This window comes from Chamaea fasciata, unplaced genomic scaffold, assembly GCF_029207755.1.
Source record: "Chamaea fasciata isolate MVZ Bird 193981 ecotype frontalis unplaced genomic scaffold, bChaFas1.0.hap1 SCAF_3, whole genome shotgun sequence".
In the NCBI taxonomy this organism is placed as follows: domain Eukaryota; kingdom Metazoa; phylum Chordata; class Aves; order Passeriformes; family Sylviidae; genus Chamaea; species Chamaea fasciata.
The window spans coordinates 42,958,470-42,972,409 of record NW_027094088.1 but is presented as its reverse complement, the minus strand read 5'-3'; the positions used below and the strand labels follow the sequence as shown (position 1 = coordinate 42,972,409).

The window sequence follows — 13,940 nt, the reverse complement described above, 5'->3', positions numbered from 1 at the left end:
CTTACCAATGATCAGCAGCCCAGTGCAAAGTTGCCTGAACTTGGGTCATGAACCTATCCAAAAAACTTCTAACTGAGGGATGCCTTGAAGGAAGCTGAAATTTTAAAGAATTTTTCTCCTTCTCCAGTTCTTCCAGTTTCCGTCTAAATTTATCAGCTAGGAATGAAATTTAAAAAAAAAAAAAAAAAAAAAAAAAAAGTTAAACAGTGACAAAAGGGTCCTGTTTTACCTGGGGGAAAAAAAAAACAGTCTCTCAGCAAAAAGTAAAATCACCTCTCTGATGGCTCTTCTACTTCCGCTTTTCATAAAATATATCAGTCTGTTCTGCTCAAGGACAAATTAACAAGACTACAATGTAAAATATCAAACCAAGATTCCAAGCTACTTTTTTTCTATGGCAAGGACAAAACTTCAGGCTTCCCAGCACTTTTTTAATTTCACAGGGCTCCAAAGAATTGGCGCAAAGTTATCATCTATGCTCTTCCTAGAGTAACAGCTGAGAAATAAATTCCAGGAAAAGTGCTGCTCCTTGCTGCTTCAGTTTGTCTTAAAACATAGATAGCAGTTACACATTTAAATTTTGACCTTATAAAAACTTTGTATTGTTATTAGGTCAAGAACTGAAGAATCACACATGATATAGTAGTATACTTCAGCAGAAAATGCACGTGTAATTATAGCAATTAAACAATTATCACATTCCAGGCTCTCCTGAATTATTCTAGGTTTATCATCCAAAACAAAAAAGATTTCACCTTCAACTTTAAATAAAAATAACAGTAGTCCCAAAGAGACTGCTTTGTTTCTACCAGAACCCTTTACTTTTCTTAGAATAACCACTTCTCTATATGTTACTTACTTGTTTTCTGTCCCTGCATAAGAAACAAAGGAATATCATTCTAACTACCAATTATTAATGCAGTACATGTATCTTCTGCTGTGCCACTATACCAACAAAATCACATACATGACAGATAACAAGCCTGCCATCCAACACAGAACACCTTTGATGATACATTAGTCAAATTAGAGAGTTTTGAGCTAACCCACAAATGGAAAACCTTTACAGTTCAGTACTCTGCTCATGGCCTCACTGCACACAATTTTGTGTGATTAACAATCTCTTTAACATTTTCAATACAATATGTTACTATCAGAATAGCATCCATCTGTGCATGCTTTTTATTACTTATTTTCTTTTTCCTCTGAGGGGATTTAACACAAGAAGTTGCTTACACTTGCTGGTTTAGCAAAATGATGCATTTTTACAATAATCTATCATTAGTATTGATCTCCATTCTGCTTCTGTGCCAACAGGGTAGAATCAAGACAGGGACTTTACTAGTAAGACTAGATCTTTTCCCTGTCGCAGCACACTGTTCCATGGTGAACTCACTTTCGTGTTGTCATTGGCATGCAAAATGTCAGAAAGCCTGTGCTGAAATGAGCACTCTACCCCACATACACCCATGTGCATAATATTCCTGAAAAGTAGTGGAAGTGAACCACACCTGTGATGCATTTCTCAAGGGCCACAGCTAAGTAGATTCACCCTATCCCTATCACCACACTGAAACTGAAACTTGAGCTGAGACTCCAAACCCCACATTTTGACCAGAAAAACATACCAACTCTTGCATGCTAATATGCCACTTGGCATTTGTAACCCAGCCATCGAAAATACCACTGTTACAAACAGAATAGCAAGGGCTGAAAGGTTTGGCTAGTGACCAATGACCACTGAACGCCAAACCACATGGAAACACTTCCTTTTACTTGTACCATTCACCACTTGGGCTTCCTGGGAGTTGTGGCAACCCTCTATAGCCATTCAACAAAGTCCTCATTGTTCTTCGACATAATTATGCTTAACTGTGTTTATGTGTCCAGTTGTTTCATCGTTCTGCTCCTACCCCTCCTGGCCCTAGAAACACACTATTTTGGGAAGGAAAACAGATGAGGGGATCCACATGCCAATTCCTTCTCTCTCTCTCATTAATTCTTGGCTGCATCCTGCTTTATATATTCCAATCTACATAGTATTCAATTAGTTTCTACTAACAGACGTTTCTAAATAATTTTTTTCCACTGGCATCTTATAAGTAATATGGCTGCTCATATCCACTTATCTCACCGTACTAATGATTTTTTACCCTTTTATCTTTACAGCATCACACTTGAGGGTTATGTCTTAAGAGATTTCAGCACCAGTGAGCCGAACACTGCAGCACTCAGCTTTTAAAATCCTCACCTAGAAAGGAGATCCCTGCCATTTGACCTGGCTGATATCTTCAGTCCATGGAGAGACCCAAGAGCCTCAGTGCCAGTGGCAGAGCAGGGAACCATGCAAATAAGGCTCATCTCAATCCAGCTTTTTAGTGCTGCAGCTCTAGAGAAATCTGGATCAAGCACAAGTAATGGAAATGATCAGAAGTCTAGCCAACAGGATGTGAAAGAGGAAAATATGTAGGGTTCCTGAGACTAGCAGAGAAAAAGACTGAGGTAATTTCCAGTACTACTACAAGCCAGCAAGCTGCAAAGAAAGCAGTAACACAATGTCCTCTTAGAACTTGAGTCCTCAGTAACAAACCTGAGCTGCTGAGTTGCAGCAAATGATATGTGAAAAAAACATTAGATATAGTGAAGCACTAAATCTAACTGCCAGGGTTACAGACAGTGTTGGCTTTCAGGTCAGACAAACATCTCTCAGGAACAGAAAAACCAAATGCATTCTCTTGTTTGAACAAGGGGTAGTGCCAAATTCTGCACCTGAGATGACACAACCCTGGATGTATGGACACACTGGGGAATGGGACACTGGAAAGCAGTGCTGGGAAAATGGGCCTGGTGGGTGGTGTTCAATGGCAAGTTAAACACGAGTCATTGTGCCCTGGCAGTCAGGAGGGCCAACCCTGTCCTGGGGGCATCAGGCACAGCACGGCAGCCAGGCAAGGGAGGGGATTGTCCCGCTCTGCTCCGAGCTGGGGCGGCCTCATCTCCAGTGCTGGGGGCAGTTCTGGGTGCCACAGTGTAACGAAGATATGGAACTGCCAGAGTGTCCAAAGGAGGGCAGTGAAGATGGTGAAAGGCCTTGAGGGGAAGGCATTTGAGGATTGGCTGAGGTCACTTGGCCTGTCCAGCCTGGAGGGGAGACCTCACTGCAGTTACAGCTTCCTTGTAAGGAGAAGAGGAGAGGCAGGCACTGATCTCTTCTCTAAGGTAGCCATGGACAGGACCTGAGGGAATGGCCTGAAGCTGAGTCAGGGGATGTTTAGGCTGAATATTAGGAAAAGGACCCAGAGGGTTGTTGGGGACTGGAACAGGCTCCCCAGGGAAGCTGTCATGGCACCAAGTCTGACCACTTCAAGAAGAGTCAGGACTGTGCTCTCAGGCACATCATGTGATTCTTTGGGCTGTCCTGTGCAGGGCCAGGAGCTGGACTTTGATGTTCTTTATTCCAGCTCAGAATATTGTGTGATTCTGTGTGATCTCTTCCATCACATTTTCTAGGATTTTTCAGCCAAGAAGCAGACACAGAAGGCCTTTGCTATGGCTAAGTCATCAGACTCACAGACACAGCTTTCTTTTATTTTCATTTTAGTGTTTTAACAAGTTATTCCAAAGAGACAAGACCTTCACAGAATCCAAGAACTCACTGAGACACCAGAAACCACATGCACTCATGCATCTCCATCACAAAGAAAGGCTTAATACTTTCTCTATCCCAATCCTCACTTCAAAATAGTTATTTAATGCACAGTTTACATGCCAAAGGCAATCTCCCCCATTTGATGAAGGTCTTAAAGGAACAAATTTTCAGGTAATCAATACATACAGTTTTACAGATGCATTTAAAATGAGGCTTAATTCTCTTTTCTTTCACTACATTCTGGTGCCAGCTTGCTGCCTTGAAGAGTCCTACAGATACTCTAGACAAGGTTCCTACTTCAAAGCAAACAGTTAAAGTTAACTCTTAAATTACCCTCCACTGCAATCCATCACTGTGCAACCCACTTCTGCCTGTGTACCTCAGACATCTCACTCACTTTAAAGCCAACCCACAGTATAGGCCTGGAAGATGCTGACTGACTGATGCTCTCAATTAAACAAGAAACAGTCAGAAAACAGTAGTGTCTCCAAAGATCATGCTTTGTAACAGCTTTAAGGAAAGGAAGCAATTTCCATAACTTCTAATTGACCACATGAGAACATCTAGCCAACTCTCTTCTTTTTACATACTCTAATATTGGTTTTATCCATCCAAAGAAAAGGTTAACTTTATCAGAATTATTTATCATCATTTAAAAAAATCATCTCAGTAAGGACAGAACCTCATTTGCTATGTACTGCATATATTTATGTTTATTTATGTCTGTGCTAGTAAGTGAGAAGATAATCAATCATGCTATTCTACAAATGGCTGGACATTAAAAAAGTGTTTCTTCAGCTAGTTCAACTAGAGAAGATTATTTGATCTTGCTCCACGATTCAGCAAATAACCTCTTCCCTTTTGGCCTTGAATCCTCCCTAAATTTGAAGGCCCTAAAACAGGATTTGTATGATATTTATAACCATAACTCACACACTGCAGCTCTAAAATATTTTTCTGGCCTGCTAGATGTGTCCAGAAACATATAATCTCCTCACCATTCACTTTCTTAAAAACTTTAAGGGTCCAAGATGACTGAAGTGTCTTGTGTGCTCAGCACAAAAGACAGTTATGCGTTTTTTAAGAACCAAAGCAGCCACAGGTTCAGAGCCAAAGACCCCTCTAGCAGCCTGTATCCAAAACCACACACAGTAACAGGACTTTTGAGAGGAGACTAAGAGCCAGGGTGCAAAGTGCCCCCTTTCTGCTTCTGAATCTTTAACATCTGTCACCTAATAGACTTCCCTTCTATCCACCAGAAACTTCTCTCTTCTCGGGCTACCTATGCTTTAGGTCTCCAAAATACATTGTAACAGAGAATACACAAATTGAATCCTGAATTATTTAAACACATACCCCATTCGGTAACTTGAGGAATCTAATGTGAAGCTTAAATATGTGACTGAAACACATCTGGAGAGCAGACTAGTAAACAAGATGTCAACAGCCCAGTTACTAGCATTGGCATCCTGCAAAAAAACTTGCAGGAGAAAATGCAGAAAAATTAATATCCAAATATGACATGTAAAGACATACACTGTGATAAGAACTGAAGGCATTACAAGCACCTGGAATACCTATCTGCTCTTAACTTAAGGATAATTAACCATTTAACAGTACCAAAAATATACACAGTCAAAAATAAAGACACTTGATGAATATAAAATGCAGCTTCAGATTACTCTTGGATAGTCAAACATCTAGCCCTTACCATGTGCTGTCTGGTCATTAGTATAGAGCAAACCTTTTCTACCTTCCATTCGGCCCTGCATGTGGTAAACAGCAAAATAAAGCCACTGCAAAGTCAAACTGCACACCTGGTCAAGGCTGACTCCAAGAAGTGATGAGGCTGGGGACAGACACCACTGAATCAACAGCAGAAGCAGAGTTATGCCAACCCTGCTGACTGTGTGGATTAAAAAGAGAACATCTGCAGAGCAAAACAGTTCAGTATTGAGGCCCCAGCATCTGCATTTCAGAAGGTCCTACTTCAAACTAGGTTTAGTGTAATGCCATAGATTGAAGGAGAGATAGTTGAACCCCTCTGGTGTTGCAAATCAGGACATGAAAGAACGACACCCACTTCAGGTTGAGAGGTGAGCAGAGAAAGAGGAAGTTTATTATGATTTGGGGTTTAAATAGAATTTGGAATTTGATCAAGGATTGGAAGATGAGAGGAACACCTCTCTGACCCCAGTGGTCAACTCAGAAGTCCATCACAGAGAGGAATACAAAAACAATATACTTTGTTTATGTTAAATGTGTGAGAAACTCCAGTCCAAGAATGTAAACAATCAGAAGGCTGAAAATCAGAGCAACACTCTGGTAGCTCTATAGCACATTTTCAGACTTTGTCTCACCTGAAAGAAAACCAACCCATTGAACTCCATGAGTGCTCTACAGTGCAAAGCAAACCACAGTAAATGGGACAACTGGGAGATTCCTTCCAAAGACTCACGCACCTATTTTGAACTAAAATTATATTTGGGCCAGGATCCATTAAATACATCCAGCAGTCAGTGGAAAAAGCAGTTCCTGGGAAGGCCAGTAAGCAGAGGCTAAAGCTTTCCAGACAAGGCTATAACCACCTGGGTACCACAGCCAAACATTCATGTTCAGCTTATAGAAAGGTACAGCAAAACACAAATGTAATTATCCCACTCATCCACCATTTAACTTTTTCCAAAAAGGCAACTTTGTGCAATTTCACACTACAGCTCTGCTCCTGAACTATCAAGACTACCTTGAGGAACAGTGGAACAAAGCAAACTCCTGGATGCTGAAGACCCTTTGGAGTCAGAAGCTACTGCCACAAAATTCACTCTAAAGAAGGAGAGCCAAAATCTACAGAAGATACAACTCCTTAAGTCCTTGGTTTGTGTGTATTCCTCAGTTATTTTTCACTCTTAGTACAGATGACAAACCCTTTCAATTCCTGCTGAGATGCTGGATTGATGGTTGCCTCCAATTCTGGTGCAATTTGAAGTTAAAAGACTAGCAACCAGAAGAGTACAAGAGAATAAGTCTCCTGCATTCCCTGACAGACTCAAGGTACCAGAGTAACCAAAATATCCAGCAATGACCTGATGTAGCATTTGATGCCACAAGCTCTCCCTGCTGCAGTCAGCATCAGCTGCCTATCCTCGGATTCCTTCTCCTTTCCTAGCAATGAGACACCATTATGCATAAATCAGGTGGGGGAGGAAAGGGAAGGAAACCTGTTACTCAAAATAGTCCCTTCAAGAGAAGAAATGGAGAACACTGTCTACAAGATTTCTTAAGAGGGAGGACAGCTCAAGAATGCTCTCTGTCTCCCTGCAAGCTCTGCATTTTCCACCCATCAGCTCATGCCAATTACAAGCCAGGAAAATGCTGCCTCCTTAAAATACATAACATTTCAGAATTTAGTGTACTGAACATCTGCGTTGCAGAGTTGGGAAGTCTGAAAGCTTTAAAATATACAAGAACAGACACTTTTTAGCTGTTATTACAAAAGGAGGCTTGACACATTGGCAGATATTTAATTTCCCTCCTCTAATTTATATTGAATTTAAGAGCATTCATTTAGTGTTGAACAAAAAGCTACATTCTTAGACATTTTAACAGATGCTTCCTCCAAAGCACACCACCAAGATTTCCACCTACAGTTTACACCTCCAGTTAACATTGGAAAATCTGTCTCCCCAGAAAGAAACTTCTCCCCAGAAAGTCACTAGTGCAAAGCTTAGGGCAGACTTTTATCATAAATTTTGACCAGTGCCCCTACTTCATAGAACATTCACAGCAGCAACGTGACTGACAGACTGTCACTCAGATCTGTAATGTGTTCTCTGGCTCTCAATAACAACAGTTAACAGGATTTATGGGCACAAGCCATAGAACTCCATAAGTTTTGTGAGAGTGTAGGTACAGTTACTTTCAACATCAGCAGGAACATAAGCAAGAAGCCACAAAGCCAGAAGGGCTTTGTCCAGCACACCCCTGGGAAACATGGGGGTTGAGAGCCTAGCAGGAAAATATCCGAGTCCTGACTCGGACTATTAATCTCTCTAGTTACTTGGCCAATGTTAGAAAAATTTTGCTTTCTCATGTTACTTTCTCTTCACCTGGCAATGATGTAGGGTGAACTATCCTCAGAGCTGTTATTTCTGGGCTGAGTTTAAGGACATCAGGACTTATTTGGATAAACTTACAATTTCCTGTAACATGACTATCCAGAAAGGAAAGTAGCTTTTATTTGCCACTAGCATCTTACAGAGGAGCCTCCAATGGAGGTTCCAATTGTACTAGGCTCAGACAACAGGGGGGAAGAAATCCTACTCCAAAAAATTTACAATCCACAAAATAAATGACAGCCAAAGGGGCAAATGGAGAGAACAGTGCATCAGACCCACACTCTGGGTGAAAAATAGGGGCAATAATTTCAGCATACTGGAAGCAGCCTAATCTCCGTTGCTCTTAATCTGCCATTTCTGAGAAACATTGAGGTTTTATAGTGTCTTTAATAGCAACATTTTTAATATTAGGACCTTAATAAGTATTTCACATTAGAGCATAAACTAACTACTTCCATAATTTTCTAAATGCAGGAGTAATCACATTTTTAACGCACCTGACATGCATAACAGTTAGTGAAATAGCAGGCAGTTTTCTGTATGGGACAACCTTTGTAATTCATCTTTGTAACTGCATGAAAAGTACAATTCCATACAGTTTCTATCCCCTACTGTCCTTCTCTTCAGATCTGCTGCATTTGTAAATTCCTCCAAACACCACAAGAGTTCACAGATAGGCATGAGAATATTGGAGACACCATCTCTCCTTTAGCCAGTTCACAATACAAATTAAACAGTGCCCCACTGACTCTTTGCTTCTCAGAGTCTTTCACAAAGTTTCCAATGAAACCACCAAGATCCTTACATTTCCAACATGACTTTACAATAAAAATAATTTACAGTAACATTGAAAGATACATTAAAAGGGGGGAAAAAAACTGATTGCTTGTGCACTTTATTTGACAGCAACATTATTCTGCAAGCAGTGCTGACAGTACTGTCACTATATATGAGATTTTGAAGAAATGAAGAAAAACATGTACTGCTGACTCCAGGTCAAATCTGTATCTTTAAAAATGTCAGGCTACGCAGGACAACCAAACAGACAATTGCAAATAAAACTCTACTCCGAAAGCAATCTCACAAGACAAGGAAGCTCACAGCAACCAATGCAAAGCACCTTGGCCTGCAATACAGCTCCTCCTTTTATTGGAGATGGTAGAAGAAAAGGTTTGGTGGATGTTTCCAATCAGTGCAGTTCGTATACAAGAACTGTCAGCTGTATATTAATATCAACTGCAGGCTACTCAATCCCAGTTCACCATGTCCCTTTCCTTGCTCCAAGAATCTCTAAGCCAACATCCATCTATCTTCTGAATAAATGAATAAATGCCATGGATTAATTAGAAAACAGGTGAGTCAATTAACAGTAAACCGTGCAGTGCTCTACAACTAATTGCATTATATCATGAGATACCTGTCATTTTTATAAAGTTCTAAATACTCCAGAAAGAAATTTTAAAATTGGATGATCTACATCTGGGCTTTTCTATCAAGGATTTTGTAACTAGAGACAGTCAGATTATGTTGGAACTTTTTCGTACCAGGCTCTATTTAAGCACATATTGTGATTCTAAAGTGCTTTGTTCCAGCTGTCAAACAAAGAAAAGGATCTCTTATTATTGCCTAACCTGAATATATTGAGAATATCATCCTAAAGCATACTGTTTGAGAGATTTTTTTTTATTGTGAGAGAAGCCACAAAGTAGTATAGATAATATAATCAGTGTTCCACAAAGGTTTATCTTCATACTTTTAAAAGCCATGTTGCAAAAATGCAGAACAAAGCAGCACAAAGTATAGGCTAAGGAACACCAATGAGTAGATGTAGAGTTGCTTTAAGTTGAAGTTTGAAGGAAAACAGCACAGATTTTGAAGTGTGGTGTATATTAAATTGTGCTATGTTTCCCAAGGACTACAAATAGGAGAAGAAATAAACTTGCAGTTCTGCTTAAGTCACCAGCTACAGATCAACACCATCAAAACAAAATGCAATTAGGCAACATTATCTCCCTTCTGTGGCAAGGCACACTGATGAAAAGGTATAAAATACTATTTCTTATTGATTATTACACACAGAGAACTATAAAGAGAATATAAATGAGCACATGCAGCCCCAAAGCAATTGCGCTGAGAACTGCAGTGGGGAACTCTACAAAGAAACTTGAAGCTTCTAGAAACAAAAGGGGAGAAAGAAGATAAAGTTGTTGCAACAGAGCTGAAAACAGTACATTCATTTGTTATGGATGAGTACCTGGATGCCAGAACTTTAGGTTAAAGCAATCTCTTGTTCCCTGCCTTCTCCTTCTTGAGCTCCCACAATACTGTTCAATGTTTGCTTGCATTCTCACATTTAATAGTCTACATAATTTCAAATATAATATTCAATGAATTAGAAACAATCTAATTTTATTGTTTCTTCCTTATTCCCAGTGCTCTTCAAGAACTAAAACTTTACCATCAAATTAAGCTGATAGCCTTTTCCCAAGCACTCTGCACCAGTAGGTGCAAAACCAAAACCTGTTTTAAACTATTTTAAAAAATGAAGGCAAATTTAAAAATAGCAAATAAAAGATGCTAACTTAGTTCAGCCTAGCCACTTTTCCAACTTCTACCATCACTGTTCTAGCACACAGAAGTTACACTGTTCTGCTTTATACAGTAAAGGCCAAATCCTAAGAAATCAAGCAATAGGAGAGAATGGTTTACAATATTTGTCATTTGTTCTCAGACTATTCTGACTGTCAAAACAAAAAATGGATTCACAAAAGGTAGAATTTCATAGAATCATGCAGTGCTTTGAGTTGGAAAGGACCTTTAAGGTCACCTAGTCTAACCCAACTGCAATAATCAGGGATATCTTCAACTAGATCAGGCTGCTCAGAGCCCCATCCAGCCTGACCTTCAATGTAGCTGGAGATGGGGGATCCATCCATCATCTCTCTGCACAAACTGTTCTAGTTTCTCAAGCACTGTAAAAAAAATCTGCCCAGTATCTAGTCAGATCCAATAATTTCCACCAGGAAATTATTGCTTCAGGAATCAGAATTCAATGGTAAAGAAAATCTTTTAAACACAGAATAGCTGCTGACTGTTAATATTTGGTGACTGGTTTCCTGCCCCCCCATTTGAACTTGGCCTTATTAACCAATTCCCTCTTAGCAATTCATGGGTACCCTTACACCCCAGTTTCTCCCCTCGTTGTTTCTGTCCCTTGATCCTCTTCTCTTCCCACATCTTCCAGCTAGCATCTGCTTCTCTAGTCTTCTTTTCCAAACACAGAAAAAACACAATTTTTTAGCTGACTTGCACCTACAGTTTATTCAGCTTACATATACAAGTACTAAACTCTTGTCCATTTCATACCTACCATCTTCAACATTGTTTTGGGTGCCAAAGCATAAACACAAAACAATTTAAATAGTTTTGGGCAGTGGAAGTTTAGCTGGATGCTGCGACTTCTTTTGGAAGGCCAAAAAAAAATCAAATGCAAAAGCTGCATACCCTTTTCTAATTTTTCCCCTCTGGAAATTAACTTCAAGCAAACTTTGTCCTATTGATCCTGAATTTCAAAACATCCTGCATTCCTGACATTCCCAGAACATTACCAAAATCTGTAAAAACACCAGAAAGTTCGTGGAGCTCAGAGCACTGCACAAAGTGAACTTCTCTGAAGAAAGAGAGTCTCAGGCTGAACTGGATCAAAGCCACATCTCCCTGCAATAACCTCAGAGGAGCCACTTCCTCTGCTATCAAGTCGTACTTCTTGTTGGCAGCTTCCTATTAGCTTTAGTAGGTTCTTATTGCAAAAATTACTTGTGTTTTGTTGAGCTGATGACTCAGAGACATGATCTCCCTGAAACAGATCTCTACTAACACATCATGACATCGGGACAGTCAATGCCACCACCCTGTTCAACCTGTCCACGGAGGCTTCAGAAACAACTAAGGGAGCAATTTTGTGAAGCTCGGTCTTGGAGCTGCCCAAATTCCACCACCAGGGAAAAAGAAAACAACTAAATACAAGGCTGGCAACCACTCCACACTACCACTATGAGAGGCAGGGTCAGAAGATGATGAAAGGCTTAGATGATTTGCTTAAGAAATCCAACATTCTACAAACAAAGCAGTGTAAGAATATCTCAAAATTCTCTGTTTACCCATCCTCATCCATCCAGCAGTACTTTTTCAGAATTCTTTTGTGGAATTATCAACAGCTCAGTAGCATTACAGGAAGCAAAGCAACAATTAAAGAGCTGTTTGATTTCCCTATGGGAAGCTGACAAAACAATGTGTCTGCTCTGCACTGAAAAGATTTACATGAACATGTGAAAGGAATTAGCATACAAAACCTCAGCAACATAGGTATATTTTCCTTATTGCCAGCTCCCATAAGCCTCACAAAACACTGGATGCTAAACAAAATATCACAGGAACCTGCAAATCACAAGCATAGCATACCAAAAAGAAAAGGAAAATCCATGAGTAGTTATTGACATAATGAAGACAGGCCATCTAGAAATAGTAATTTTTTCTTAGTCCACAGTTTCTTTTTATGCATCAACACACACCCATATTTTAAGGCAAAGAGAAAACATCTAGGATTAGCATGGTTTCATGGAATGGGTTGGTTCTGCCATGCCTGTGCCAGGTGGCTTCAAGTCACACTGGGTATTCTCCCACGAACACCAATTCTACAGTGCTGCATTACCAACAATCTTATTTCTTTCAGCTTCTAGGTCCTCTGTCTGTAAAAACACAGAGAGCAACAATTGCTCCATAGGGGCCTCATTAGGCTTAATTAACACCTGTGTGAGATCTTCAGATAAAAGGATAAGTGCAATTACACAATCTGAACTGCTCCTTGCATAAGAGACCTTGTATTAACCCTTTCATAATTTGAGCTTTGCAGACTGTTCTATATAAAAGATTCTCACCCACTGAAGTCACCTCAATCTTCTCATTTCAAAGGCAGTTTAAGCCCATCAACTTTCCTGTTTTAACAAATAGGATCCTGGAGTATTTTTTTTTTTTTTTAAATCATTATTCCCCACCTTCCTTCCTTTCTCACATGCACTTTAAGTTTTTACATTTACAATACTCCTTTCACCCTGGCTCTGAGCTCCTGGAAGTGTTTCAGGTGTAAGGACTACTCCTCAAGCACGCTGGACAGCAGGTAGAGCTGCACAGGAGGTCAGCGGAGGTCAGTAGGAGGAAGAACAAAGGCTTCTTAAGGAAGTTCCACAGCTCTTCAACACTACTTTGGTGCCCTTCAGCAAAGCGCTTATGAATGAGACAACATCCCATCAACCACAAAATGCAATCAGAGGCGTGGCTGGATTGCGTTCCCAGAGGAACAGCAGCAACCACCCAAAGACAGCCACTGAAAGAAGTCCAACCTCCTCCAACATGCAGATGCACAGAAGAGCCTCTCAAATGCCCAACCTGAGCAGAATGAAGCAGCGGCAAGGCACCTTCACTGGTCCTCACAGTTCAAGCTACAAGATGTGAAAATTTTACATCCAGGCTCAGTGCCTTCCACAGCCTGAGCCCATTTAGTGTCACTGCCTCCAGCAGCATCTCCCCCTGTTCAGCAGAGCCTCCAGAGGCTGGAAATGAAAGCTGCCAGACCAATGTCTCTGCTGACAGAGCCAGGTGGGAAGGGGAAGGAGGAGCAAAGTGGGACTCTGATGGATGCACAGCTAGAAACGGAGCTTAGGGAGAGGGATCTGGATATTGCCATGCTCTCCAGAAGGGGTTCAGAAAAGCAGAAAGCAGGTGCTCCAGAAAGGATGGGAGATCTGTCATTTTTATAGGAACCCACAAACAAAAGACAAAACATATTTCAAGTGTTCCTGTTGTAGACCCCAGAATTACAGCTCACCAGATACAGGTTCTGCTTCCAGCCCCTGCAGCACATCTCCTGCAAGCACGTAAAGTAAATGCATTAAAGCCTGCCACCTTTTGTGGCATGCATTAGCTACAAATGAAAACTTCGCAAGAAAACAGTTTTTATTATCATACAACTTCACATTAACTAATCTCTACTTCCTTGGTGAGATACAATCAAATAGCATTGCTACACTAGTGAATCTTGCTAGGAAGATTCACTCTTGCTTCACTCTATGCCAGTATACCCACACAACCTGTTTTACCACAGCAAAATAAACATTTCT

The 13,940-nt window shown here is 40.4% G+C and overlaps 1 protein-coding gene across 13 annotated transcripts in view; it reads right to left on the bottom strand.

Moving 5' to 3' along the window:
- The window catches only part of DISC1 (DISC1 scaffold protein), a 190,599-nt gene that overhangs the window by 133,743 nt on the left and 42,916 nt on the right, over positions 1-13,940 (bottom strand). For all 13 annotated transcript variants that reach the window (XM_066178779.1, XM_066178781.1, XM_066178774.1 and 10 more), the window contains one exon: positions 6-156. In XM_066178779.1, coding sequence (XP_066034876.1) covers positions 6-156 — 151 coding nt within the window. The remainder of the gene's footprint in view (positions 1-5; positions 157-13,940) is intronic.